The sequence below is a fragment of the Haplochromis burtoni genome, unplaced genomic scaffold (genome assembly GCF_018398535.1).
Source record: "Haplochromis burtoni strain Fernald_Lab_line unplaced genomic scaffold, NCSU_Asbu1 Contig_71, whole genome shotgun sequence".
Classification (NCBI taxonomy): Eukaryota; Metazoa; Chordata; class Actinopteri; order Cichliformes; family Cichlidae; genus Haplochromis; species Haplochromis burtoni.
Window position 1 is genome coordinate 696,629 of NW_024582432.1, and position 26,342 is coordinate 722,970.

At 39.7% G+C, this 26,342-nt stretch overlaps 1 protein-coding gene across 1 annotated transcript; it reads left to right on the plus strand.

Moving 5' to 3' along the window:
• Positions 1–1,688: 1,688 nt before the first annotated feature.
• Positions 1,689–22,461, plus strand: vstm4b (V-set and transmembrane domain containing 4b). Its single transcript, XM_005923823.2, has 8 exons — positions 1,689–2,195; positions 4,012–4,419; positions 14,225–14,278; positions 14,518–14,625; positions 14,738–14,771; positions 14,888–15,012; positions 17,633–17,697; positions 18,205–22,461. The coding sequence occupies exons 1-8, from the start codon at positions 2,024–2,026 to the stop codon at positions 18,328–18,330; spliced, it is 1,092 nt and encodes a 363-aa protein (XP_005923885.2). The 5' UTR covers positions 1,689–2,023; the 3' UTR covers positions 18,331–22,461.
• Positions 22,462–26,342: the final 3,881 nt, after the last annotated feature.

Sequence of the window (26,342 nt, forward strand, 5' to 3'; positions counted from 1 at the left end):
TTAGATTATGTATAAGGTGAAACGTCTTCTATTGTTGCACTCACTGTAAGCAGAGTTAGTGCTCAGGTTGTAGATCCATTACTTTGGCATAAGATCCATATCACCCAAATCAGAAGTCTGAGTCTTTTGCCAAGTTTGTGGGATTGCCTTTTCCAGCTCAGAGACACATGAAGAACTCATTAAAAACCCCGTCTAATATCCTGGAAACCTTACACACAGACACGGAGTAATAACATGCAGATGTTGTCAATCCTGAAGTCACAATGTTTACTACACAGTCACTGAACTACTTCTGCACTTTCACCCAGATGAAAACTAGGAACATCTGGAACATTATAAGAATATTGAGCTCTCATTTCACCTATTTATTCAATACTCTGCAGAAACATATCATTTATAGACCTGCACCGTATGTTTATACTCTGTCTGTTTGCTAACAGGCAATGAACTGGATCAAAGGGCTGGTGAGTGAAAGGGTTTGTTTGCAGAAATGGACCCACTTTTATCCGTTTATCCATTTTAGGGTCTTTGAGCCATTTGTTTGTTTTGTTTCTAAACTGCCCTGGCCAGTGTGACTGAGCTCTTTCAGTTCTTATACAGAAACTGTTGGGGGGAAAAGTTGAAAGTGTTGAAAGTTACACCTTTTCCATTAAGATTAGAAGGAGATGTGCTGCTGGTCGTGGCATGGTTCTAATAATGTATGCATCTTGTTTACTTGATACTCTGTATCACTCTCTATGGAGCAGAGATTCACACATTTGAAGCTCTTACTCATCATTCTCAGCATACTCAACAAAGCCAGCTGATGGGTTGGGTTGGATGGTCTGCTTTGTTCTCCCTTTGGCTCAACCACTGCAATATTTTTATTCACACTTTAGACATTTGTGAGAATATAAATCTTTAGATTATTTATATGTGTGTGTACTTAACTTGTTTATTTTACTGCATATTCTGTGACTGGCCAACAGCAGTTAACATAACAGCTTATTAAGAAGTTTGTCTGTAGCTTCATACAACTTGAATATTACTTCACTTTCCAGCCAATACTGTGGGCTGGCTGCTTGAGAAAAACAAGTTTTGTATTACACTTTGAAAAAACAATTTCTCCTATATATGCTGAACACAGAAGGAAAAAACTGTCTGCAGAGCTGATAAACAGTCGGAAGAAAAGCTTAGCAATGATCTCTGCCTCTTTTCTCTTATTTAGTGAATTAGAAAACATTTTGACTCCAGGAGCTTCTAGAGCTTTCGCAAAGTGGGGACGTCTTTGTCAGAGGAACATCCAGGCTGGTCAAACTGTCGCCAGACCAGGAGCACTTAAAGAGGCCTCAGTCCTTTATCTACAAATCAGAAATGTCCCAGATCATCCTAGCGCTGCTTTCTGAGGTTTGATAAAAGCCGGCAAAGTGTTCCAACAGTCCAAACAAGCAGAAAGACTGATGTACAAAAATTCATAGGCGATCTTGTTACCAGCACAAAATTACAGAATTTCGAGATATGAACACACACAGACCTGCAAAGACACAATATTAAACACGAGTGTCTGGGGATCTTTGTGAAAGCAGGACGAACTACTGCCCCAGTGAAGTGCTTTAGGAAAAATTGAATTAATGCAAAGATTCCCGCACACAGAGTCTGCAACCAACCCTCCCCCTCCTTCTTCTGTGTCAGCACATGTGTGTGTGTGTGTGTGTTCTAAAATAAAAGCCCTGATTGAGGTCTGTGGCTACTGTCCTCCACAGCTGGAAGTGTGATTTGCTCAGCGTCAACCTAAACAACACTCCCCTCCCCACCCTCCTTCCTGCACAGGAAATTACATTTCCCAGTCCTCCTACCAGAACCAGAGATGGTGCATGCACATGCACCCACACACACACACCCACACACACACATATGCTCACCTGCCTGTTTCTATATGTGCAAATGTGCTCATGTGAGCCTGCCAAATGTGGTCCCATTGAGTGTGACATAAGTGGGAGGGATTAGGGGAGGTTCTGACTAGAAACAGAGAGTCCAGTGTGTCATGTTACACGCCTCAGCTGGAGAGGCGGAGGCGCAGGAGAAGAAGAGGAGGAGGAAACCTGGGGCTTCTTTTCTTCACATGCATTTAACTGAGAGTTTATGGAGGTTGCAGTTGTGGAAAATGAAGATCTCCTCTGTGGTCTTGGCTTTCCTGACCCGAGTTCTGTTTGCAGGTAGGAAAAAGTTTACTTTGCTTCATGTCAAAGTGGATGTGGTGGAGACAAAATGCTTTCCACTGTTTTTCAGAGAAACTTAGACGAAAACATCTCAAAATCGGGAAAGATTTTAGAGTGATGGATAAATAGGTGGTGAAAAATATTCCCGATTATGTCAGAAGGTTTGTGGACTCAAACTCAGCACTGCATGTCTTTGTCCAGTTTCTGCAGCTTTGTGTGATTGGAGAGTGTGTTATCAATAGAATACACAGTTTATCAACGCGGCATATCTTTGCACAGATTGGAGGGAATTCCAGAGTGAAAATTGGTGGTTTTCCTGTGTGTGTGTTTGAAAGTAAAACAGACTTTACATTTTCACCTCCACATTCTTTTCAGGCGATTTAAGTAACTCATCACAGCAGCAGCACTTTACAGTCTCTAAGCTATATTTTCCTTGTTTTGTTCTGTCACTCAAGACCAAATAAAAGACAAAACTGGGGGGGAAAGCCCTGATTGTAATTATGCACTGCGCTCAAAGCATGTGACTTGTTTGACAGTAAAACGCTTGCGTGTCGTGGAAAATGGGGATTGTGAAATGTGCCCAAAGTTGACAAAAGCAGAAGTGTCATATATAATGCCATACAACACGCGCAGCAGTAAAGTTTGTTCCTCAACCATCATCCCACGTATGTCATCACAGCTGCCAAAAACAACACTGCTGTCAGCTTGAGAGGGAAGAAAGCTGCTGAGCAACAACAAACTCACTGTGGAGTGTGTAGATATTTAGCTCTGATTTGTGATGCTCATGGCTTTTCTTTCTCAGTGCATTTACTATCAAAAGCTAAACTATGCACTGATGTATTCTTCTACTGATGAATAACACTAGGCTGCCCACACTTACATTTGATACAATATGGACACTTTTTACACTTTTTGTGAACGGTACAGCTTTGACCCCCCAAAACTAAAACTTTTTTCAGAGCACTTTTATGATCTTTTGATACGATGCAGTGACTTTGAGCGTCTCATTTTAAAAGTTGTTCACAATAGACTCACGTTATTAGTCAGTTCTGGGTCCAAATTAATAACGTTCACAGCCACCGTTGAACCACCGTTCATCTGCTTCAGATCATTGCTAAGCTTGACACTTCTTCTTTTCTCCTCCAGTTTCCCTAAATTTGTTAGAGAACACTCTTCCATGCCAATATATGGCAGGTTTTTAAATATCACACTCGTGTTGCTCTTTGGGAATCACCTTATTGGTGCAAAAAATATTTACGTTTTTGCCTATCAAACTGTGTTTTCTTGCATTTTTCAAAGGTTTAGCTAAAGAAATGAGAACAAATTATGTTGCTATGGGTACCAAGGTGCCTAAACTTACTTAGGTGTTACACATAAAAACAACAGTGGCTCAGGTGCCTCCTTTATGCTCGAATGATTCATGGGTCAGTGCTGAGTGGCTTAACAGAGAAAAAAACAGGGAAAAAAAAGTTTAAAAATGTTGTAAATTGCACGTAATTCCACGAAGTGATGTTTTATATTACAGCACATTAAAAAAATACTGCTACTAAAAGATTACAGATGCATTGGTGCAAGTTGAAATGTTTACTTTAAAGATGGCTTTTTGAACGTGTTCATAAGTAAGCAAGTTTACATTAGAACAACTAATCTCTGCAAAGACTTGAATTCTGCACCATGTTCCTTAACTTAATCTTAATCACTTAAATTCAGAATTATTTTACAGAAGCCACAATTGTTTTTGTTAAACAACCTGCAGCCAATGGCATCCAACAGTCCAAATAATATATGCTGTAATTCTTACTTACTTCTACAGATCTGTGTTTGGCCATCAACGCTACCATCACCCCTTCTCCCTTCACGGTGGCCCAGGAGGGAGAAAATATCACACTTACTTGTGTTGTTTCCCAGCGACGTCGCAACACAGCGTTACCTGTGGTTAAATGGACCTTTCTACCAGCGAGCACAGATCAACCAGAAGACGAACTCCTCATCGCCCGTGTCAATATGAGGAAGGAGCGTTTCTATGGCAACTACACAAAAAGTTTCCCATGGCCAAAGATGAAGCTGACAGTGGTGAAACAGGGGAAGATCTTTGAGCTGGTTATCTTGAACGTGTCCGAGGGGGACCGGGGGCTCTACATGTGCCGGGTGCAGGAGTTTAAAAAGCATCAGGCTCGCTGGAAAGCTTCGTCCAACTACACTGCTGCTACTGAGCTCAGAGGTGAGGGCTTGGTTTGCTATCTTGGAACTTCCCTGTAGTTATAGTTACTGTTTGAGATTTGATGATTTATAAGTGATTTATAAACCACCATATTAGAATCGGATCCATTGACTGGGTCAATACATATGGACCTTTGTAAATGTGAGAGTGGTGCTTATAGATTTAATCAAAGGGATGCTCCAATCCAAACTATGGTTCCCAATGGTAACACCCAGTTTTAGGTCATATGGATAACAATAACTTTCAACAGGGGATATTTTGCAGCTAAAAAGTTTAACTGGGAAAAGGTCAGTAATATTACTGAGTATGAAAAGTGCATCTTAGTTTCTCAGTAGTAAAGATGGGAACAGGTTCATCAGTGTATAGCTGACAAATGTATCTGCAAATTCCAAAGACTTTAAATATCTCATGAGCTACAGTACATACTATGATCAAAAGACCCAGAAGCTGGAGAACATCCATCTCTGTGCACAAGTGACAAGGCTGAAAATCAATATTAGAAGCTTGTGGTCTTCGAGACCTCAGGCATCAATGCATTAAAAACAGACATGATTCTGTCAAGCAAATCACTCCACGGACATGCAGAAATCACTGTTTCTGAACATGAAGAGTGTTCTGTGGTCAGATTAATCAAAGTTTGAAATTCCAAAGAGGAGAGCCTGCATCTCTGATAGGGATGTATGTGCCTATAGAACTGGCTTCTTGGATATCTGGAAAGGCAGCATGAGTGCTGAAATATCCAGCTTTTACAGCAACGTATGCTCCCATCTAGATCACATCCTTTTAAGAGAGGGTCTTGCATATTTCAGTGAGACAATACTGAACTGCACACTGCAGCTATTGTAACAGCATGTCTTCACTGTAGAACTATCCGGACACTGAGTCTGGGTTTGTGTTCTAGACCTTTCACCAACTTAAAACATGTGCCGCATGATTACACTAAAAATATGAGAAAGAAGACCCGGGACTGTTACCTGAAATAATCATAATAAATACATAGGACAGACAGATGTAATTTTGTAAGCAAAAACTGGGTAGTCCTATACTGAATATAGTAACTTATCATTAGACACTGCTAACAGCTAGTATTTAGTTGCGATTCATAAACTTCAAATGATTCAGAAAATGGTCCAAGCAACTCATTAGCAGGCAGAGACACAGGCGTCTGAGTCGTTCCTCAGTTAGTGGTTTGTTAAGAAACTGTGTAACTCTGGGCTGGAACTTCACATTGGGTGGCCTGTTAAAACTGCCACACTGAAGATCCAAATCAACTTCAGATGAAATGGTTACACTTGAAAACACTAGGTGATGTTCACAAAAGCATATTGCTGCATTTACAGTCTACATCCTTGAAAAGTTGTAGACTTCAACACGTGTGCATGTTAAACCTGTTTCGCATATGCTTTCACAAAGACTCCTCTGCAACCATTTGTGAATCCAGAGTTTGAAATTGAATGCCCACTTTGTACATCCATCCATTTTAGTGGGCATACACAGTGCCCCTTATGTTTAAGGAATAAAGGATTAGCAAAATTACAGTTTATGTCGAATTTATTTGATGGAAAAATAAATGATCTTTAAATTTTGGTGGATGTGGAAATTGTCCTAAAACATTTGGGAATGTATGTGGCTTGCAGCATTACGGCACAGTTTCTCTTAGAAAGTCTTCAAATCTTTTGATAGTGGAGGGTGGAGGCTTGACAGCTATCTCTACAACCACAACACAAGCAATGAGAAATGCAGGTTTGTTAATAGTTCATCTAAAAAAAAAATGTTTAAGCTGTTGTAGGTTTGTCTACAAAGATAATCCACTGGCAGCAACAAAACACTGTCACTACCTTGGACTGCATCTGGCAGAAAATTGAAGGGGTCACAAAAGCCTCCAACTAAGGGCTTAAAGTAAATTGGTGACATTCATAAACTTATAGACTTTAAGAGACTCAAGTTAATGTCAACTGTGATAGCTATTTGACCTAAAGGGGTCATTATGTGTCAACAGTAGCAGTAGTGTGTGACCATAGCTGGATGATGTAATGCATCAGGCTGAAGAGGCTGCTGAAGTGGGTTTAGTGAGCAAAAACATAATCCTGCTTTAGATTTGGGAGGGGGAATGTCATTGGTTAGTGAAGAAGCCTGCCGATTAAAGGATCCGATCCTCCGTCTCAACAAGTTGCGGCTGTGACTGACTAAATGATCGTGGAGACAGAGCAGCAAGAAAGTAGTGAGGTTTCCACTGCTACCACATGAGACGTTCACATAATGGAATGGATGACACATTCAGTGGTACCAGATACTGCTCAGAAATCCACTCGCTTTCATAAAAACCAGAAGCATCTTTAAAAGGAGTTTTTCTTCCCTGCTTTTAATTTGTGCCAGATTTGCAGAGACCGTTCAGCAGTTTCTGTTGATCTCTTATTTGTTCTTGTCTCACCTGCGACATCTATAAGCTAAATATAGCAATATACCGTAAATAATAAGTGTAGCATACATAAAAGTCTAATAATAAGATCTTAGTAGAAGGGGTTAGATATGACCTCAATCGCAAGCACAGGTAGAGAAAATCAGGCTTCAGATTTGTGATCAGTTATCATGGTTTTGGTTGTTGAAAAGGAAGCTAATAATTGAGCTAATGCTACCGTTTCATCTAGAAGATAAAAATGTTATCGCTGATGTTTCTAAATGACTCGTGTTTCATCAGTTTCAGTGAGTTAGTTCTAGAAATATGGTAGATCTGACTGTTATGTCTACAAAGGATGTAAAAATATACTGTATGTACCTAAAACCTTTTTTAAACTTTTACCTGTCTGGTAGTGCTAGCAAGCAGAATCATGATCTGAATGCACTGTTGTGCCAAACACATTTTCTTGGCAAGAAGAAAAAAGACGTGACAAAGAGAAGAAGGGAAGAAGGACATAAAGAAAAATAAACTTGTTTTTGTAATATGACCTGTAATCTTTACCATCTGAAATAACACTTGGATATTATAGTATTGCAAACAGTACCTAGTTAGCCGAGTTTGCTAATATTTGTATCCTATGTAAGTGAGGGTAAACACACTTTTGCTTGAAAAACCTGCTAAAACCACAGACCACATTTTGGACATTCAGTTCTTGAGTGACCTCTCGTGCTTTGTTATGGTCGCTAAGCTATGATTCACAGTTCAAGAGAGTTTGGGAAAAGATTACTGGCTGCACTAGCAAGTCGACACTCGTCCACTCTTCATGGTCTGATAAAAGTGGACAATACACATTCAGAGTGCAAGAGTATTCGTTAATAATGTCACTAATGCTAATGGCTACAGAAAGCACTTGAAATTATCATTCTGAAAATAATAGTTTATTGAAATAATCAGTTGAGTCAGAGTGTTTTATCCTCGCAACAATCCGAATACAGTTCCATTTTAAATTTATAACCATACGGTGTCTTCCTCCTCACATTTTGATCACCGCATTTTCCATGAATGCATTCCTACAGGCTGTGACTTTTGTGGCCAAGTCTGGGGCGAAGCAGACACGGAGTCCCTATTGAGAGCTGTTGACACTGGCCTTGAGATTGAGTTTCCCTCCCTAAAGTAGAACAGACAGGAAGCCCAGAGAGACTCAGCAGAAATGGAACAAGAGATAGCTGTGCTCAGGAAGGTAGAGCTTGAATATTCATTTACAATGACAGTCGAGTGGGCAGCAGGCTCATGTGGGCTCTTAACCTTTTGTGGTTGAGGATGTGGGGAGCTATTTTCATCCAAGGAAGCTCCATTCCATCATGGCTTGAGTGATGATAATAATAAAGAAGCTTACTGTGTCATTTTTCAATACTGCAATTAGGACATGGCAAGTACACCTCATGATTGTAGAAGCACCTTTAGCAGCAGTAACTGTGATAAGTGACCATTTTCTATGAGACTCGATTTAAATGAAGTTTGTTTTTTTTATTAGTGCCAAAACACAGCAGTCACCTAAAGGCCTTTTATACTGGAATGTAAAGTCAGTATAAATTTATTATTTCGACCACTCTTCCTTTAAAACATGACTTCAGGTCAGTAAAATGTGTTATTTTTTCTTTCTTAAGCAGTGTGAACACTGGAACTCTTTGCACTTCGCTTTTGAAGCTGACGGCTGGTCGCTCCGGTTGCTAAAGTAACCGTCTAATGTATTTATGACCCGGTTTTCTTCAGTGTCATTGGTAGTCACTTCACATGCTCATCTGGCAATAGAGAAAAGTTTATCTTGAATTCTGCCTCCTTTCAATCATCAATGGTTATTACATCCATAGTCATCTGAAGACATGGATTGTCATTTACCTTCTATGATCTCTCACCACCACCTAGCTGTGCATCACTTCTTGTGAGGATTTGATCCTGTGCTTGAGATCATTGCCCTGTTCAATGACCCAGTTTTGGCTTTGGAAACACAGCCTCACAATTAACTCTAGAGTGCTTTGGCATACATAAAACTTCATAATCGACTCAGAGACTGCAGGGTGCCGAAGTCCTGTGGCTGAAAAAGAAAAAACCCAAATCATTACCCGTCCATCATTGTGCTTGATAGTTTGTATGAGGTGGCTGTTCTGATATGCTGTGTTTGGCTTGCACAAAATGTGGTGCTGTGCCTTATGGACAGACATCTCCACTTTGGTCTCATCTGTCCACAGTTAATTGTTCCATAAGTTTTGCGGTTTGTTCAGGTGTAGCTTTGTAAAGCTAAGCTGTGCTGTCCTGTTCTTTTTAGAGAGAACAGGGTTTCTCCTGGCATCCTTTTCAAAACAAGCCATACGTGTTCAGCTTTTTTCTAAGCACGCTGTCATAAACTGTCATGTTTAACATACTAACTGAGGCCCATAGAGACTGAGATGTAGACCATGAGTTTTTGCAATTTTTATGAGCATAGGGGCAGTTTTCTCGACATGCATTTGCCTCCACTTTGTTACATTAGGGTGGACTCTCGCCTTACTTGTTACATATGCCAAGAGTCTAAATGTTGAGACTCTTGGCATTTAAGACACTGGAAACCCAGTAGCATAAACTTTTCAGCATACAGGGCAGTTCAATAGAATTCTTTTTTAACAGACACAATAGACTGTACTCAGATTCGATCTGTTTATCTCGCTGCTGTCAATAAATCAGAACCAATAAAATGGAAACATTTCCTGCTCAAAGGTGAAGATTGCTCTATAACAGTAATGTAATAAGGCAAACAACAATGTTCTGAAAAAATGTTTTGCTAAACATTAATCTTAATAGTTCTGTTGCTTATAGCTAACCTAAAAGTGACTGAAAGTCAGAAACCAGAGGCACATGCAACACAAACGCATGCCTCTGCTGTCCATTCAACTTCCTTATGTAGACTTTTGTCTTTGTTATACTTCATCTATTCTGGAGCGCTATTCTTCACATCTAGCCAGTGACCTCTAACAAGCTTTGATATGTCTGTGAATGGAGCCCTTTCAAGCAAAAAAAGTTGTTTTATTTACACATTCGTCACAATTTGCTAATCAGACTTGTAGATTCCTGGTGCTGCTACTTACTCATGTACTTATTAAAGTCTTTCTTCCTCCATTTTTTCTCTCTGGCAAACTTCAGAATCGTTGACAAACTCAGAAAATATTCCATTAGTTTGATGGCTGCCTGCAGTGCTTCATAATGCTGCTGGTGTGGTGGACTTGACATAAAAAACAAAACCTCTCCTTTTTAGGAAGAATAATCCCACTGCTTTCATCGTGTATTACATTTCAGTAAAGTTACTTCTATTTCATCAAATTTCATGGAATTCTTATGCTGGGATAACATCAGGTGACCAGGTGTTTCCACAATCTCACACAAACAAAATCCCAATTACTCTGCTTAATACTGCTAAAAAGAACACACCCAGAAAGGCTGCAGGGTTTTGTAGAAAAACTTAGGGCAGTGTAGAACGTGGGCACGGTCTCGTCTTGGCATTAATTAAGTGTACTCTTAGGTATTTTTGTAAAACATATGGGCCATTCTGAGCTAACTAGAGGTACATGGCACACGGATGTGGTATGGGTTTAGTCGGAATGAAGGAAAAATAAAATGAAAATTAGAACCATAAACATCTTTTTATAGCTCTTTCTATGAGGGGACATATGACTAAGAAGCCAACAAAGTATGTCTATGTTTGTGTCCATAAAGGGGACATGGGGACACAGTGAACAAGTGTACAGACTGACTCTTAGAAGAAAAGATTCATAGAGACAACAGGAAGTTAAAGGGTTTATTATTCAAAGCATTTTTCAAACCTTTGTTTAGACACACAATGTGGCTGTGTACTTACATTCATCTCTGGTCATTTATAATACAGTAAATTATCCTCTGTGATGGATTTAGTCACAGAGGATCATTATTCAGTCTGGTCTACGTCTGTGTATTGATGTTTACAGTGTTGGGTTTGTTGGTGCACAAAAAGAGCCACAACTCTGAAAGACAGTTGGCAGCCGAAGACAACGCCGAGCCTCTGAGAGATGAAAAAAGGAGAGTGATGAATGTTTCCACTGTAGCGTGATGGAGCCTTTCAAAAGTTGCACTAGGATGAAGACATTCTCAATATGAGGATAAAAGGCAGTTTTATGGCATACAGCACTCTAGATTTATCCAGTTTCTGATTATTCCAGCATGTGCATCTGCACTGACAGAGCTACACCGAACCTGAGGCAAAAACAAAAACCCACATAAATGTCAGAGATGTTATCAAGACTGAGCCTGTGAATAATTTACAATGAAGGCAGGGCTTGCCTTTATATTAAATCAGCTGCCATTTATTTTGACTGCTTTAAATACTGACTGAGAAAATTAGCAGCTCACTGTGAGACGCTGTTTTGGCTCATAAGTGTTTTTGCTGTTGTTGGATCTCAGAGACTTTTGGTTTTATTTATCATTATTTACTAATGCTACTTTATGCTCGTCATGAGCAAAGGTGATAGTAGGGAAAATTTAATTTTAGTGTTAGTGTTACCATATAAAATATGGCATATTACATAGGAGGCAAACTGTACAGTGTACATTACTGGCAGTAACTGTGGAACTGATTGCTAACCTCCAGTCACACAGGCCTACAAAGTAGTCAGAAACACCCTGGTGACCACTGGCTCAAAACAGCTCAAACAGGTCATTTGATGGTTGGTTTAGGAGTTAATTTCCATTCAGTTCAATTCAATTCAATTTCATTTATACAGCGCCAAATCACAACAACAGCCTTAAAACATCTATAATAATTGTAAAAAATAAAGTGGCTACTTCACGGATTTCACCTGTCACGGGTTATTTTTGGAACGTAACTCCCGCGATAAACGAGGGACTGCTGTATATTAATATCTGTGTTCATGCATTAAAAGTAGCCAGCGAGGTATCAGAATGAATATATCTATGGTCAACAGTGGAAACTGTCAAAGGAAGTTGGACAGAAGAGTGAGTCTGATATTATTATTTTCATCACAGGTTTAGATTCTGACAGTTATAATCCAATAGTTATCCAATCTTCTTCTTTTTTTAAAGTTCAACGGCTGTGTTTCCAAACAGCAGAATGTAGGTCACATACGGTCAGTCTAGGATTAGTGGGTTCACAGATGGTGACTAAATACAAAGGTACAAACAGTCTGAGGACTACTGCTTCAGTCCAAACTCTTCAATGACTACACAGGGCATGAAAAGCACAGTTCAGCTTACTGCAGACTGGGAAGGATCTAGCGTGGCTGGTTTGTGCATTTAAAAATTTGTGCCATCTGCAGTTTTACATTCTGTAAAGGTATCATGTTAGAGAAATTCAGATCTTAAACCATGTGGCATTTGCAGAAACTCTTTTCTCTGACTTCAGACTTTCTTGTAAACTTCTTACTACTCTGTCATACTTGACATCTTCTAATGGTGAAATTTGTGATTGTGTGCATTTTTTGTCTCACACAGCTGCTTCTTCCAATATTTATGAATTTTCTGAAGCCAAAATCTGAAGAAATAAAATTTTAAAAATCCTGAAAACATTGCATATAGATATTTTAGCTTCTGGATTATCTGAGGTATGCTTATTTCCATACTTGCTTATTTGTCAGTTACCCAGTGTGCCTGTGGGAAAGCCTGTGGAGAGCCTGCCTGTCCTCAGCTGCTGGTGGTTTAGAGTATTTCAAGATGCACTGGTGGGTGTCACTTCACAAGCTTCCTGCCACCAGCCCAGCAAAAGTACAGCAGTGTTAAGACTTCTGTGGTCAGATGGGGTGGAGAAATGAGTGAGTGTGTGGGGTGAAATTTCATGTGGAGCATTGGAAACATGTTTTCTCTGTCATCTTGGACACATACAGCACGTCTTGGATTCAAATTACACATGCATTCATTCTCCATTCATGGTTATTTTTAATTTTTGGTGGTGTAACATTTTCTGACAGTAAAAACAAATATGGACGTAACTTCCGGGTTTGAAAATGAAAGCCAAAATGGAACTGCCTTAAAGATGTGTCCTTTCAAATAGCCACTAGGGGGCGATACCTGTGACTTCAAAAGGACTTCCGGTCCTATAGAAATCTATTACAACAAAGATCCCTCAAAGATGAGTTTATCAAGCACTTTTCTTGTTAATTTATGGGCTCAGTTACTTAATAAGGAATAAAACATTAAGTTAATTTTTAAAAAAATTAGTCACCCTTATTTTCAGAAAAGAATGTCCAGGATGTAGTTATCATCTATTGACTTGTGATCGACAAGCCAATTAATATTTGGTTTCAGACTCAGATCTTCACCTTACTTCTCACATCTTGCTTCAAATCACCAACCCAGTAACAGGAAACGTCATAAAGGATTTCATGAACGAATGGACGCAGTAGCTACATCAACTTACACAGATTAAGAGTAAACCCCATACTGTACAAGAATACTATATACATGTATGTTTTGTACATGTGTGTATGTTTACACATACATTCACATACATAAAATCAAACATACTTGACACTATTTAATTTAATGAGCTAAGTTGGGAAGGCCCAGAGACCAAGTTTCTAGCTCATGGAGCTAATGTTAATTAGCCTACTAGCTAATCAATCAACTTAGTCAAGTCAACAGACATTAAATTCACTTGTTCAGCTGCTTTATGTAAGCTACTCACAGCAACAACAATTTCTAAAAGCTTCCAGTTGATTGGATGGAGTGTTGCAAAGAACTCACAAAAAGATACTTTTTTAACATTTATATTCACCAATCTGGAACTAAAAGCTAAATACTGCGCTAATGATATAATACTGGTTACTGATAAATGCTAATTTCGGAATAGATCAATGCATTTCATTTTATTTCATGATCCATCATCAAGTTCAGGAAATACTCACTAGAAATATGTTCAATGTTAAATGGACTGGTTTTCTACTCTACCTGAGCACTCAAAGCTTTTTATACAATGACGTATGCTGGCCACACAAAGCCCGGTGCTACTTGGGTCAATTGTGATGTTTTGTCTGGAGACGAGAAACTTAACAACCCATGTAAGAGAAGAAACAAGCCTGAGGCGACGTGTTTAGCCAAAGTGTGCAGAGGTTGCCCTTTTCTTAACGTTGGATTATGTCTGAGTGTGAGGTGAAAGTTTGCAAAGATGCATAACTGTTGCGCTAATGTCTGACTCAATAAGATGTTTAGTCTTTGAACTGTGGACGGTGAATCAGAGACAAAATCAGGCAGGGAGGAGGCCAAAATAGACTCCCTGTCCTCCTGCAATTAGCTTTATTTAAACTCGAGCCGGTGTGTAATCAGGCAGCAGGGAACCCACAGTGATGACTACGGACTTCATGTGTTTCTTTTCTCTCATTTTCACTGTAGTGCATGTCCTACCGGCCACCAAGGCCAAAGAAAGTCTGTGGAGCTTGTTTGAAGGTAAGTGCAGATATTTTTAGTCTGTGAATGTGTGTGTTTGCATTTGTGTGGTGAACTGGCACTGTATAGTCCTTGGTAGATAAAAATAGCCCAACCCAAAGGATGTACTCCAGTACCTTGAAATAGTTTGGCCAAACATGTTCTCATTTTTTCTTCCATTTACATTTTTGTGCACAGTTAAAGTTACAGTACAGGCTCCTGCAGTGTTGGACTGGTGCATGCCTGTTTGTGTTTTTCAGATGTGTACCTGTGTGCAGTGCTGATCTGCTCAGTGGGTCTGCTGTGCATGTGCATGTTCACCGTGACAGTGACCTGCCAGTACATACATAGGAAGAAGAGGCTAAAAGGTCAGCAGCATTAAAGTCTAGTCTTCTTGTAACTCTTTCTGACGTTGCCGTTTTCTTCTTTTTTTCTATGATTTCATCTTTTTCAAATAACAGTCCGATATTGTCTTTGCAGACAATTACCACTTGGTCAAAAGCCCGCAAAACAGGTAAAGGTTTAAGAGCAAGCCATCTCTAAAAAAAATCTACAAAATTGTAATAATAATTAAAAAAAACAACTATCACTCACATAAACTGAACCTTTGCTAATGTGATTCCACTACAGCTCAGGAGAAACAGTCACCAGTGTGATCAGTGTGTCTCCTGCTCTACCAAAGAAGGAGAGGAGATACAGGAAGAAAAGGAGCCGAGACTACCAAGAGGAGATACCACCAGAGATACCGGCAAAAGGTAATCACAAGTTTGCTGATTTAATGTTTTCTAAAACATGCTGGAAAACTTGAGTGAATACTTAAAATTAGTCTTACAGATATTTATATTATATTTATATTATAATTTCTGCAATAGCAGAACATATAGTTGTGAAAATCTAAGTAGACCCTTAGTGCTCCCATGGGAATTAAGAAGATAGGGAGCAGGCACCTTCTGCTCATTAAATACATTTGATTAACTGATCAGCAATTGTGACCACGTCTAGAAATGCAGAAATTCTGGCATTTTAGTAACACATCACAATATTCCCAGGAACAAGTATCCTAGCAAATTCCCAAAAATGCAAGATCTATATGTTAGTCTCTACAAGCCTCTGTGAGCATGTTAAATGTTAAAATTCTGACAGTTTGGAAGGGCTGCCAGCTGAAAGCGCCTTCTCTCGAAAATGAACATGGGAGCACAGGTTAGGTTTGCAAAGCTGCATGTGAGCAAACTATAAGACTTCTGGAACAATGTCCTTTGTACAGACTAAACCATATGGAAATGTTGGCCAAAAGAAAACCAAACATACCAGCTGTGAAGCACGGGTTGTGGTGGAAGAGTCATGACTTGTTTTGTAACTACAGGGTCTGGGCAGTGTTACGAAATCAGTTTCACCCTGGTTCTTTTATTCCTCAAGGCATCCAGAGACGGCACCGGACCTCAGTAGTCATTTTCACAAAAACCTTTATTCATCTTTATTCATCTTCATTTAAGCATGCATCTTCTAGAAGGGGAGACGTGCAAGGCCGGTGTCCCTCTGCAAATCTTCCACTCCTCTGTTTGTTACAGTCAGCTTTATAGAAGCGACCCCATCCTAAAACCCTCATGGTGTACTGCAAACTCTGTGTCTCTGTGTGTATGCACGAGCACGTGTGTGCCTGTGTGTGCGCGTACCCGTGTGTCTATGTGAGTGCACGTGAGTGAGTGTGCATGTGGGTGTGGGTGCGTCATACCAATCAAAGCACTGTGTGTGTGTCTCTGCGTACGTGACTTGCTGTCGGTCATAAAAGTAATCTCCTCACCCGAGCTACACCAAATTTCTCTACACAATATAGAAAACAGAGTTAACATATTACAAACACTGAGACCCCCACTCTGCATCCACTGGGCCATTGGCCTCTTGTTGTCTTACATTTACAGATAAGGTGGAGAGTCTCCTACAAACCTACTTCTAAGTTTATAACAGTTATGAGTTTTATTAAAGGTACAAGCATCAGCATCAGCAACCCCCAGCTGTAGCTTCCTGTCTCCTTCTATGGCAGGCAGACCCCCAGTGTCCATAAATTCCTTTCTCTCTAAACAATCACACACACTCTCAGGCCTACAGCTAAGCCAAACTAAAACACACCTTATTCCTCTGATCTAAACAAATTTAACACATCATATTATAATAATTATTTACAGCAGCTTTCACTTGTTGAGTTGACTATGAACTCTATATACCAGTATTCTAGAGCCAAATGGAGGTCATCTGCCTGACAGCTAAAGCTTGTCAAAATTGAGTTATACAACAGAACGGCTGAAAACGAAAAGAATTGTAATTGTACAGTTAAAGACCGGGCTTCCACACAGTAAATGCTGTGGCAGGACCTTAAGAGAGCTGTGCATAAACAAAAGACTGCAAACCTTAATGAACTGTCACCACGTTCTAAAGAAGAGTGGATCAACATTCCTCCACATCAAAGCGAGAGACTGATGAAGTCATATAGAAAATATTACTTCAAGTTGTCGCAGCTAAAGGTGGTTCCACGAGCTGCTAAATCATGGGGTGCGCATAATGTTTTCAGAGGACTGTACAGAGTTCTGTGAAGATTGTTTCTTTGTACATGACTGTAAGAAAAATCCCAACTTAAAAGTTTGCTCTGACTTCATGTTGTTCTCATAGATTTCTAAATATGAAAATACACTGGCATTCCTCATATACACTTAGTTATGGAGCGGTTTCCTAAATTAGCTGGGAACATGTTCCCACTCTTAAACCAATGCTGAGTCACACCAAATTCACTTCTTAATTAGCAAGTGGAATTCTATGGATAATTTAAAAGTTATTCTGGATTTTCACTCTGCCTAAGTCTTAAAAAAGATTTTAGAATGACCAGAATTCCTAGTTTAGAAACATTTTAGGACAATTATCAGCAAATTACAGAAATTATAGTAACTTTGAAAACTGAAATGCGTTCCTTTTGTGTCTTTTGTGCCTTAATAATTTTGGGTAATTTTATGTTAGCTACTCCACCACATGCTTTCAGTGGGTTTTGCTGCTTTTTTATTACCAAGCAATGTTGCCACACTGTTATAAGATAGATGAACGTAGTTTAGGGTTGTCTTGCTGTGATATAAAATGTCTGCCTTGTTTTTAATGCAGTTCTCCCCGAAGGCCTAAACATATTGTCCGTCTGAAACAAATTTCTTGTTCCTAGGTTGTCTTTGTACTATTTTGAATTGGGGTTGAGTTATTTGCAAATCCCTGCATTCTGTATCCCAACTTTTTTGTAGGGAAGCATGGCAATACAACTGGGACCTTCAAATATTCCCAGTTACAACAGTATCTACCTTCTATTGGCTCAGTTAACAACTTGTCTTGTCCCTTGTGCAGTTCCCATTGGAGACAAAACACACAAACCGAAACTTTTAAAACCTCAACCAAGAAAAGTAGTGTTGGTGAGTACCATTCATGCCTGATTATCAGTTAGCAATGTCCTTTTTTGCATGTTTAAGGTAAGGTACAAGGACTGAACTGAACTGAAAAAAGAGTGGAAAACCAGACAATGCAGACAAAAACTTTGAAATATAACTTTGAAATTAAATGAACAGTTAAGCAGAATGTCTAAGGGCAAAGGTGCCAGAAAAACTGTGCCACATAACCAATCTTTCATTGCTGTTGGCATGAAGTGGCTCTGTGGCAGCTTGGTATGGTAATGTCATAAAATACTTGAAGAGGTAATTAAATTTTAGGTTACCTCAACCCAGAACTGCTGCAGGGTGGTGTTTACACACAGCATGCTCCAAGTTACCAAAACCAGTGATTTACCAAACCCTACAGCATCTTTAGTAATGTAATGTATTCATGCAGTTCTATAATTTTTTTCTAGCCTTCCTTTTCTAACCGCTAACTAGCTCTCTCCTTCTCCTCCATCTTTATTTTTCTCTGTCCTCTTTGATCTCTAGCCGAGGATAGTGGAGGAGAACCTGACCTACGCAGAGCTGGATCTGGTGAAGCCAATTCCAGAGACCAAGGCATCACGTAGTGGCACAGTGTACGCCCAGATACTGTTCGAAGAACAGCAGCTATGAGAGAGACACATACACCACTAGTACCTGTGCCTTGTGTAAAAAAAAAAAGTACTTTCTATTTATAGTCTGTATTGTTTTTTATATTTAAATGATTTGTGAAGGAAAAATGTCTCAAAATTATGGCAAAATATGATTTTATATGAACTTTTGCATAACTTCTTTTTGTGAGACCACGGTGCAAACTGATTATTTTTTATTACTGGACTTCTTATTTCTTGTTTTCTTTTGTACCCACAATTGAAACCTGTGTAGCCGAGCCTGGGAACACAATCGAAGACTTCTGTGCTGATTTAGACCTGATTCGTCTGTCATGACAATCGGAAGAGAAAATGGAGGTTTGGATATGTGAGACAAAACTTTACATGTTAGTGAGTGAATAAGGTGCTGTGAAGCTGACATGACGAGTGACAGTCAGGTTTGCTCTGCTGCTGTTTGTGACTTTAAAAAGATAACTTTTGAAGTGTCGTTTCAAGCCAAACAAGGTTGATACGCTCATGTCAAGCAAACGTTGCGTCTTAACTGCAGAATTCATTGGAAACAAATAGTTAAACAAAACACTTTATGCCAGCTTTTGTGATTCATGTATTTCACCCAGTATTTAATAACTGGTTTTGGTCTTCTCCTTCGGCAGAGTAATGAGCACAGGAGCATTACCTGTTCCTCCCGTGTTGCTGTATTTCAGGCTGGTCCTGTTAGCTCTCTGCTTTTCAGTGTGACTTAGCTCCTGAGCTGCAAAGACAAACTTTCAAAAATACAGTTTCTGAAATATGAGATCCAAACCAGGTTTCAAATTCAAATGCAGTCCAAAGAAATCTGAAACCTCTGGTGCGTACACAATGGCAACGTTTTTCATGATTTTCCAGAGAAAGTCATCTTCTCCGTAGCCCGTCTGTCCAGTCAGCACATTAACAATAATTACATCACTTTTGGCTTGTGTTGCCATGCGCTAGGGCTACATTTACCATCCTAAGATTCTGGCTTGGCTTCTCCATTGTTTTCTCTTGAGTCAGATTTATAGTTATGCATTTGTAGAAGGACAGTGGACAAAGGCGCAAAAGCAGTAGTCAGCAAGGTGGGGTGCAAATCCAGAATTTCTCTGCTTTGAATGTAACAACATGAGCAAAGCATCAGTTTTTTTCACCCAAGCCTTTCCCCAAGTGTTCCTTTGAAATCATTAATGCACTTTATTAAAACGGCGTCATTTAGAATAAACTGAAATGCATGAAGGCTTATTCTTAATAAGAAATCCTGTTTTATATGCTTTGCTTCATACAATAAAATGACTCCAGTGATAGCATTTGATATTTCTTAGGCCAGCTACACTCCCTTCCACAATGAATAGCTGGAAATCCCATTCTGAAGTGAGTGGATTTATAAAGGAGAGAAAAAGTTAATTAAAGACATCTGTTGTTATGAATGTGAACCCAAAGCCCACCATTATCAAATGTGATTTACTTTCTAGTGAGTTCCCAGCTTTATCTGCTTCCCAGCATCTGTCTTCAGTCTGTTTTTGTGTATCAAGCTGCAGTTTATATTGACCACAGCCCCAAAGAGTTGACACAAAACTGGTAATCAGCCCTCGGACCTCCCCCCGCAGGCAAACACTTAAGATCACACAATTCTTTTCATCTGGTGCCAACATCGGCTTAGCAGGCTGTTAGCAACTCATGAACTCATTTATATATACATACAAGGGTGGAGTTACATGAAGGCTAAACACCCTCATCACTGACTTACACAGGCACATAGTGTAAATTCACAAGGCTGCCAGCAGTTGTGACACCTGATCTGTGGTCAGGGTCAGACTAAGAGTTGTGTTTGGGCTGTTTCACATTAACGCCAGTCATGGATTTTAAATCTTGAGGTGATTTGCTGTTTCAGATAAGAACCAAAAGCCACTTTGGCCACGATCCCACATACCTACACTAAGGTTTCCTTGCTTTCTCGTTTTCCATGAATCTGAGTGTGAAAGTGCTTTAGACCTTTTTTTTTCTTCAATTTAATGATCCTTTGGACTCAGGCATGGAAAAGCGAAGGAAAGCTTTTTTAAACAGTGAACTTGAAACCCAGACACAAAGGCACCTGATCTCTCCCTTCCCCCAAGACGTCTGCTATCAGAGTTCTCTGCATTCAGACTGCTAGTCTAACTTTTTAAGCTTCTCTGAAGTTCATCTCAAAGTGGCGTTTTGCTCCATTTCCAGCCATCAAAGGTTGTACCAGCTTTTAACCAGTAGTTTGAGATAGCACGGTGAATGCAATCACTTCAAAAACAACGCTGAACATGTATGTGGTATTAGCATTAGAAATACATATCATCAGCCAACCCTAGGGCTGACTTACCAGAGCTGCTGTGCCAATTCAAAACAAATCTAAAGAGCTCACCTACCACTGCAGACCTACAACACATTCCTAAGGCAAGCTGGTGCTTATACACCCGGACATGTTTTCTTCCCTTGGCTATATATTACTTTACTATGTAAACCACTGCTGACCTCTACTTTTGTTAGCGCTCCAACTTTCCCGACGTTGCCCTCTAATGTTCGCTTCAATGGCACAGCGAGCATTTCCCCTGCATAAATGAAATGACTGAAAGTGACCTTTCAGCGGTGAGTAGAAGTGTCTTAAAAATGCCCTTCGACTGTGAAATGTAAAGTTTCTTCCAGACCACACTGTCCTTAATAGGAGTCTGCTAACTAGAACCATGTGTGTGAATTGTGCCTCTGTGCTCTCCCCTTTTCCCTCTGTCTCTCTGCTCACCACTGATCTCTGCATTTATCAAGATTCAAGCATTTCTACTCATGTTCATTTTGTACCTTTCAGCTGTATATTGAATAAAAATAAGTGAAATAAAAATAAAATCTAATATAAACTGGGTGTTAACTGCTTTGGTGTGAGTGACAGCTATTTGTTATCATGACACAACAATTAACCAAATGCACATGCATCCTGCAGGTGAACCTGAACTGCTAATTCTTGGAGGTGAGCATAACCTTAGCATGAGAGGTCACTACCACAATGCCTGTTTTAGTACCCCCGAGGGTACTGAAGTGATTTCAGTGACGACATTAGGACAAAATTTGTATTTATTCAATGGTAGACAAATTCATAGTGCAGCAAGGCATCTTGTTATGATTAAAGCTCACACGTTTGCCTCCATGCAAGCATTGAAAGTAGACGTGAAAGGGGCACAGCCGTTAGGGACTGGGTGTCAGCTACTCTTGTGGTGGTGAAAGAGTTGTGATGAGAGAGGGGGAGGTTTAAATGTTAGCTTTAGTTTACTTGCAGCCTCCAAATTATTTTAGAAAAAGAAGCTGCGTGAGAGAGACAAGCGGAACTCCAGAGGTCGTATAAAAATATCTCACCCACAGAGCAAACACAAGGCGTTGACAAAAAGACAGGTCAGTACATGGCTCGTAGGAAACCGATCCAATGGCAATAAAATATAATAAGTAAGGAAAATAAATTTTAAATTGTTTAAGTAAAGAGATGGAGGTGTAGAGTGGCAAGGAGGAATTTCAATGAAGACACGAGAGAAAATGTATATTTATGGGGCAAGGAAGATATATAGGACATATGAGCTGTGGGACAACTCGATGTTTGTAACATGTCTGAGGACGGGCCAGCAGCGTTTGCAGGCACCTCCTAAAACAGAAACAACTGATGTCACCAGTCAAGCAGCCAAACAAAACCTATTGTTAAAGCAGAAACCTTTGCGTGTGTCTGTGCTCGTTCTATCCCAAGCATGCCATCATGTCCGTCCATAGAAATACAATACATAGTAAACATAGTCTACAACCAACATATCCTGTGTGGTAAGGGTAATGCATAGCTACACTGGCCTTAAGGCAAGGGAAAAAAGAGTAATGAAAGACTTCTGCAAGTGGAAATCACAGGAAGGACAATTTAAGATTTAGCTTCTGAACTGTAAGCAACATCCAGTGTCCAGTACAGTCAGTTCATGTTGGAAGGGTGACCTCGTCCTCTTTAATCCCCTCTGTAAGTACAACAAATAAGGGCAGTATCCACAGGGCTTCAAAGTTTTCACTAAAGCACAGTACACTGGCACAGTGTGGAGGTCCTACTGAGAGCTGGCTCAGAAGAAGCAGTCGGTTAGCCTGCGGGTGAACACGTTACCCCAGATTTGCCATTGTGACCGCTTGATTTCAAGGTTCCTTCTGTAGACTTTAAAAAACAAAACAAAAAAACAGAAGACTATGATGGCTCAAGCTGTTAGTACATCACAAGTCTTTTGCCTCTGCAGCAGTTAAAATGTTAATTGCTGTTAGTCTGGAAGGCTTCTTGTATTTAAAATAGTAGCTGATGATGTCATGTGCTCTTGTTTGGTAACCATTATTTTTATCTTCATCTTGCACTTGGATGTGTTTGACAGACATGCAGTTACTGGTGAGACATTTCACCATGGGATTTATTAGTCTGCACGGCAACTTTCAATTCCCAGCGCTGTGATTCACTCTGCTGTTGTGTGGAAGTGAAGGCCAAGCAGGACTAATGTGAAACAGCTTTTTGGGCCCAAGCTCACCGGCCAGCTGCCTGTCACCCCTCTGAGCTCTTGACAATAATGACATCATACTACAATGACTTCCAAAGACTAGCAGTAAGAAGCCAGTAGGGGTGCAAAGTTGTAAATGATGAAGTCAGAATGAGGATTCCCCAACAACGAGGTTAGAAAGCTTTTCTGGACTTCTGCTTCCATCCAGGTTTTAGATCCATTTTCATTATACAACGCTTAAAGCTGGTCAAGTTAATGTTCTGTATGAAAGGAATAAATGAGAAAATTTCGTTTGTGGCAATTATGGTTCATAGATGTGAAAACGGCATTAGTCAAAAATTTCAAAGAGGCAATACACTAAAAGAAACACCACTCACAGCTATGCCAAGCATCTGTTTTTCAGCAAATAAATGTTCTAAACACCAACTGGCAAGCAACCATTAAAAAAGGGGGAGAGAAAAGAGAGAGAAAAGTATTAGCAACTCCCTGCTACAGTAGCAAATATTCATCAACTTTGGCGTTACACTTTGCTAGTATTGGGTTGGGACTTAATTCGTTGTGCTGTAGATTCAACAAGGTGTTTGAAACATTCCTCAGAGATTTCTGTCCATGTCGACATGATAGCATCACTACTACAAATTTTCTGGCTGCTGCAAATCTGCCATTGTCATGTTCAAGAAAGCAGTTTGAGATGATTTGAGCTTTTTGATATGATGCATTATCCTGCTGGAGGCAGCCATGAGAAGATGAGCTGACTGGCATGGACATGATCAGGAACAACCCTCAGGTAGAGACTGCGGTGTTTAAGCAGTGCTTAGTTAAGAGAATACCTCCCACACCATTAAACCACCAGCCTGAACCACTGATACAAGGCAAGATTCATGCTTTTATGTCAATTAGGTCCAATTCTGAAATTATTTAGACCATTTTCCAGTCTTTTCCATCTTTTATTGTGCAATTTTGTTGAGCCCATGAATTGTAGCCTGAGTTTTCTGTTCTTAAGTGACACCTGATGTGGTCTGCTTCAAAGTTTGACATGCTGTGCATTCAGAGAGGCTTTTGAATTACTGATTTCTTTTCAGCTCAAAACAGTCTGGCCATTCTCCTGTTTTCTCTTTCCTGGACCATTTCACATAAACCCAAGAGATGGCTGAGTGGGAAAATCCCAGTATCAGAAATTTCTGAAATACTCAGACCAGCCTACAACCATGTCATGTTCAGACTCACTTAAATCACCTTTTTCTCCCATTCTGATGTCCAGTTTAAAATTCAGCAGGTTGGTTTGATCATGTCTATATGCTTGAACGCATCAATTGATGACCAGTTGAACAGGTGTACTTAACAAAGTGACCAGTGAGCTACTACAGGTGTAGATTTTTACTGCATGAACATGTAATGTAGCATTTAAAACGCTGATGCATCTTGGGTGCCAGTTTAGTGGGTGAATAGGTGACCATATACCAGCGGGCCCCAACCCCCACATCCCGGACCGGTACCGGTCTGTGAGTTGTTTGGTACTGAGCCCCAAGAGATGAGGCTTGGATGTGAAATTTATGGTTTTTGGGGTTTTTATCGCTTTATAGCATTGTTTTTTATTGTTTTTATCATTAACTCAGTTTCCCTGGGTCTTTTCCCGTGCGTTATGAATAAATCTTCTTTTTTTTGGGTACTGGTTTTATTTTGTTGTATTTATCTGTGACACCTTAAAGGCCAGTCTGTGAAAATATTATTGGACATAAACTGGTCCATGGTTGGGGACCGCTGCCATATACCACATGACCAAAGTAACACCATGGATGGTTCCTTCGTTTATAATATTACTGTATGGTACGTCTCGCAAGGCATTATGGGATGTCAAGTCCACTATACATTTGAAGAGCACTAACGATGGAAAAAATCATGTTGTTTTATTAACAAAGGCAGATAGCTAGCATCCATATCCCCACAGTACCCTAATATGTTACTTTGGGTTTAAAAATAAATTAAATAAATAAATATGTCATTAAATATAATTGTAATCCACAAACCAATCGGTGATGCCATGCATGTTACTTTGTCCATTTTTATTTACAGTCTATATAGTTACGGTGACATAATCTGTCTCTGAATTATGAAATGAACCTGTCAGGTTATCATATTGCAGACACATAACTGTAGAAAATTACCTTTTTTTCAAGGAAACAAGTCATTCTGCTATTTTGAATTAGAAATGATCATCTACTGTACACAAGCTGTAAAAATGTGTTTTCTATCACGTCTTCATGGAGTTTAATAATGTGTTGGAAATGATTCAGAGGCCTTAAATGTAAGGGCTAATTACTTTCTGTCCTTTTTTAAAATTTTGGACACATTCAAATACCAAACTAATCCAGATTCAGTGATTTTATCCATTATAACTAATTGATTTAACCACCAAAAGACACTGCCACAGTCCCAGTGAACATTTAATGAGAGCCCTTAGGAGGTTTTTCTTTTAATATGATGTAGGCAAACATTTACAAATGGGTAAAGACTTTGAACTGGCAGCCCTGAAGCAAAGTGCCCTACAGTCGCAAAGTTTGGAGGAAAGCAAAGCCACGTCCACTCAGGGCTTAGATAAACACTTGAACGCCTCTGCTTCTGCGGTGCCAGCTTTCTTAAACGGGCAGCACAAAAAAGGCTTTACTCTTGTTTTGGATCAGAAGGCCTAAGGGACAGTTTGTAAAGAAGTATGCTGAGGCACGCAGGAAATTAGAAATCCCAAAAACAAATTCTGGAGCCTTCACCCAGCCCTGTGGCTCCTTCCACGCGTCTGATCCTAAGCAGGAAGACCGCATCCTTCAGGCATCATTTAGGCATTTTAAAACGTTCTGCAGTCTACTAAAGCTCACTAAGCAGGAAATATAGGAGCTTTTTGGCATTTATGTAAGTCATACATTTGCTCAGGGTCCTTCAAGAGAATTTTGTGAGGCTTCACGCAAGTGTCTCTTCAGCCCTAGATTTATTTTCCTTTCCTTTGCAGTTCATGGATTTTTTTTTCCCTCCAATGGAAACTGTTCTACCTAAGCAGTTTTAAAGGGAAGTAAAATCATAACAACATGACGAAACTGCAACGTGTGACAGTTTACCAACATGTGTCGCATGTGATGCTTTGTTTTTGAGGTTTAGGTGGTAAAATCCTGTGTTAACTGCAAGTTGCGGAAGTTCTGTTTACCAGATTCACTGCGTCAAATGTCTTGCACACAGACATTTAAGAAGTAGATTTTTTTACAAACCTTCATTCATCATTTGTACAATGATAAGACACTTGGGCGATAATGGTATGTTTGAAAGCTTTGTGGTTCTCTACAGGATAGCAGCTAAAAATGCTGTCCAGCAGCTGTGAAAGAAGACAGGAAGGAAGGAAATGAGTGGATGAAAGACGGGAAATCCTCACTGTAAAATTAGCAAATGATGATGATGATGTCAATGATAAATGCTGCTTTTGTTTAGATTTTGGTGTGATTATGTGTTGTCACTCTAT

Excerpts from the sequence above, each read along its gene's own strand:
- vstm4b (XM_005923823.2), top strand. The coding sequence starts at position 2,024 with ATGTTACACGCCTCAGCTGGAGAGGCGGAGGCGCAGGAGAAGAAGAGG. Across the intron at positions 4,420-14,224 it reads TGCTGCTACTGAGCTCAGAG|TGCATGTCCTACCGGCCACC; the intron begins GTGAGGGCTTGG and ends TTTTCACTGTAG. Across the intron at positions 14,279-14,517 it reads TCTGTGGAGCTTGTTTGAAG|ATGTGTACCTGTGTGCAGTG; the intron begins GTAAGTGCAGAT and ends TGTGTTTTTCAG.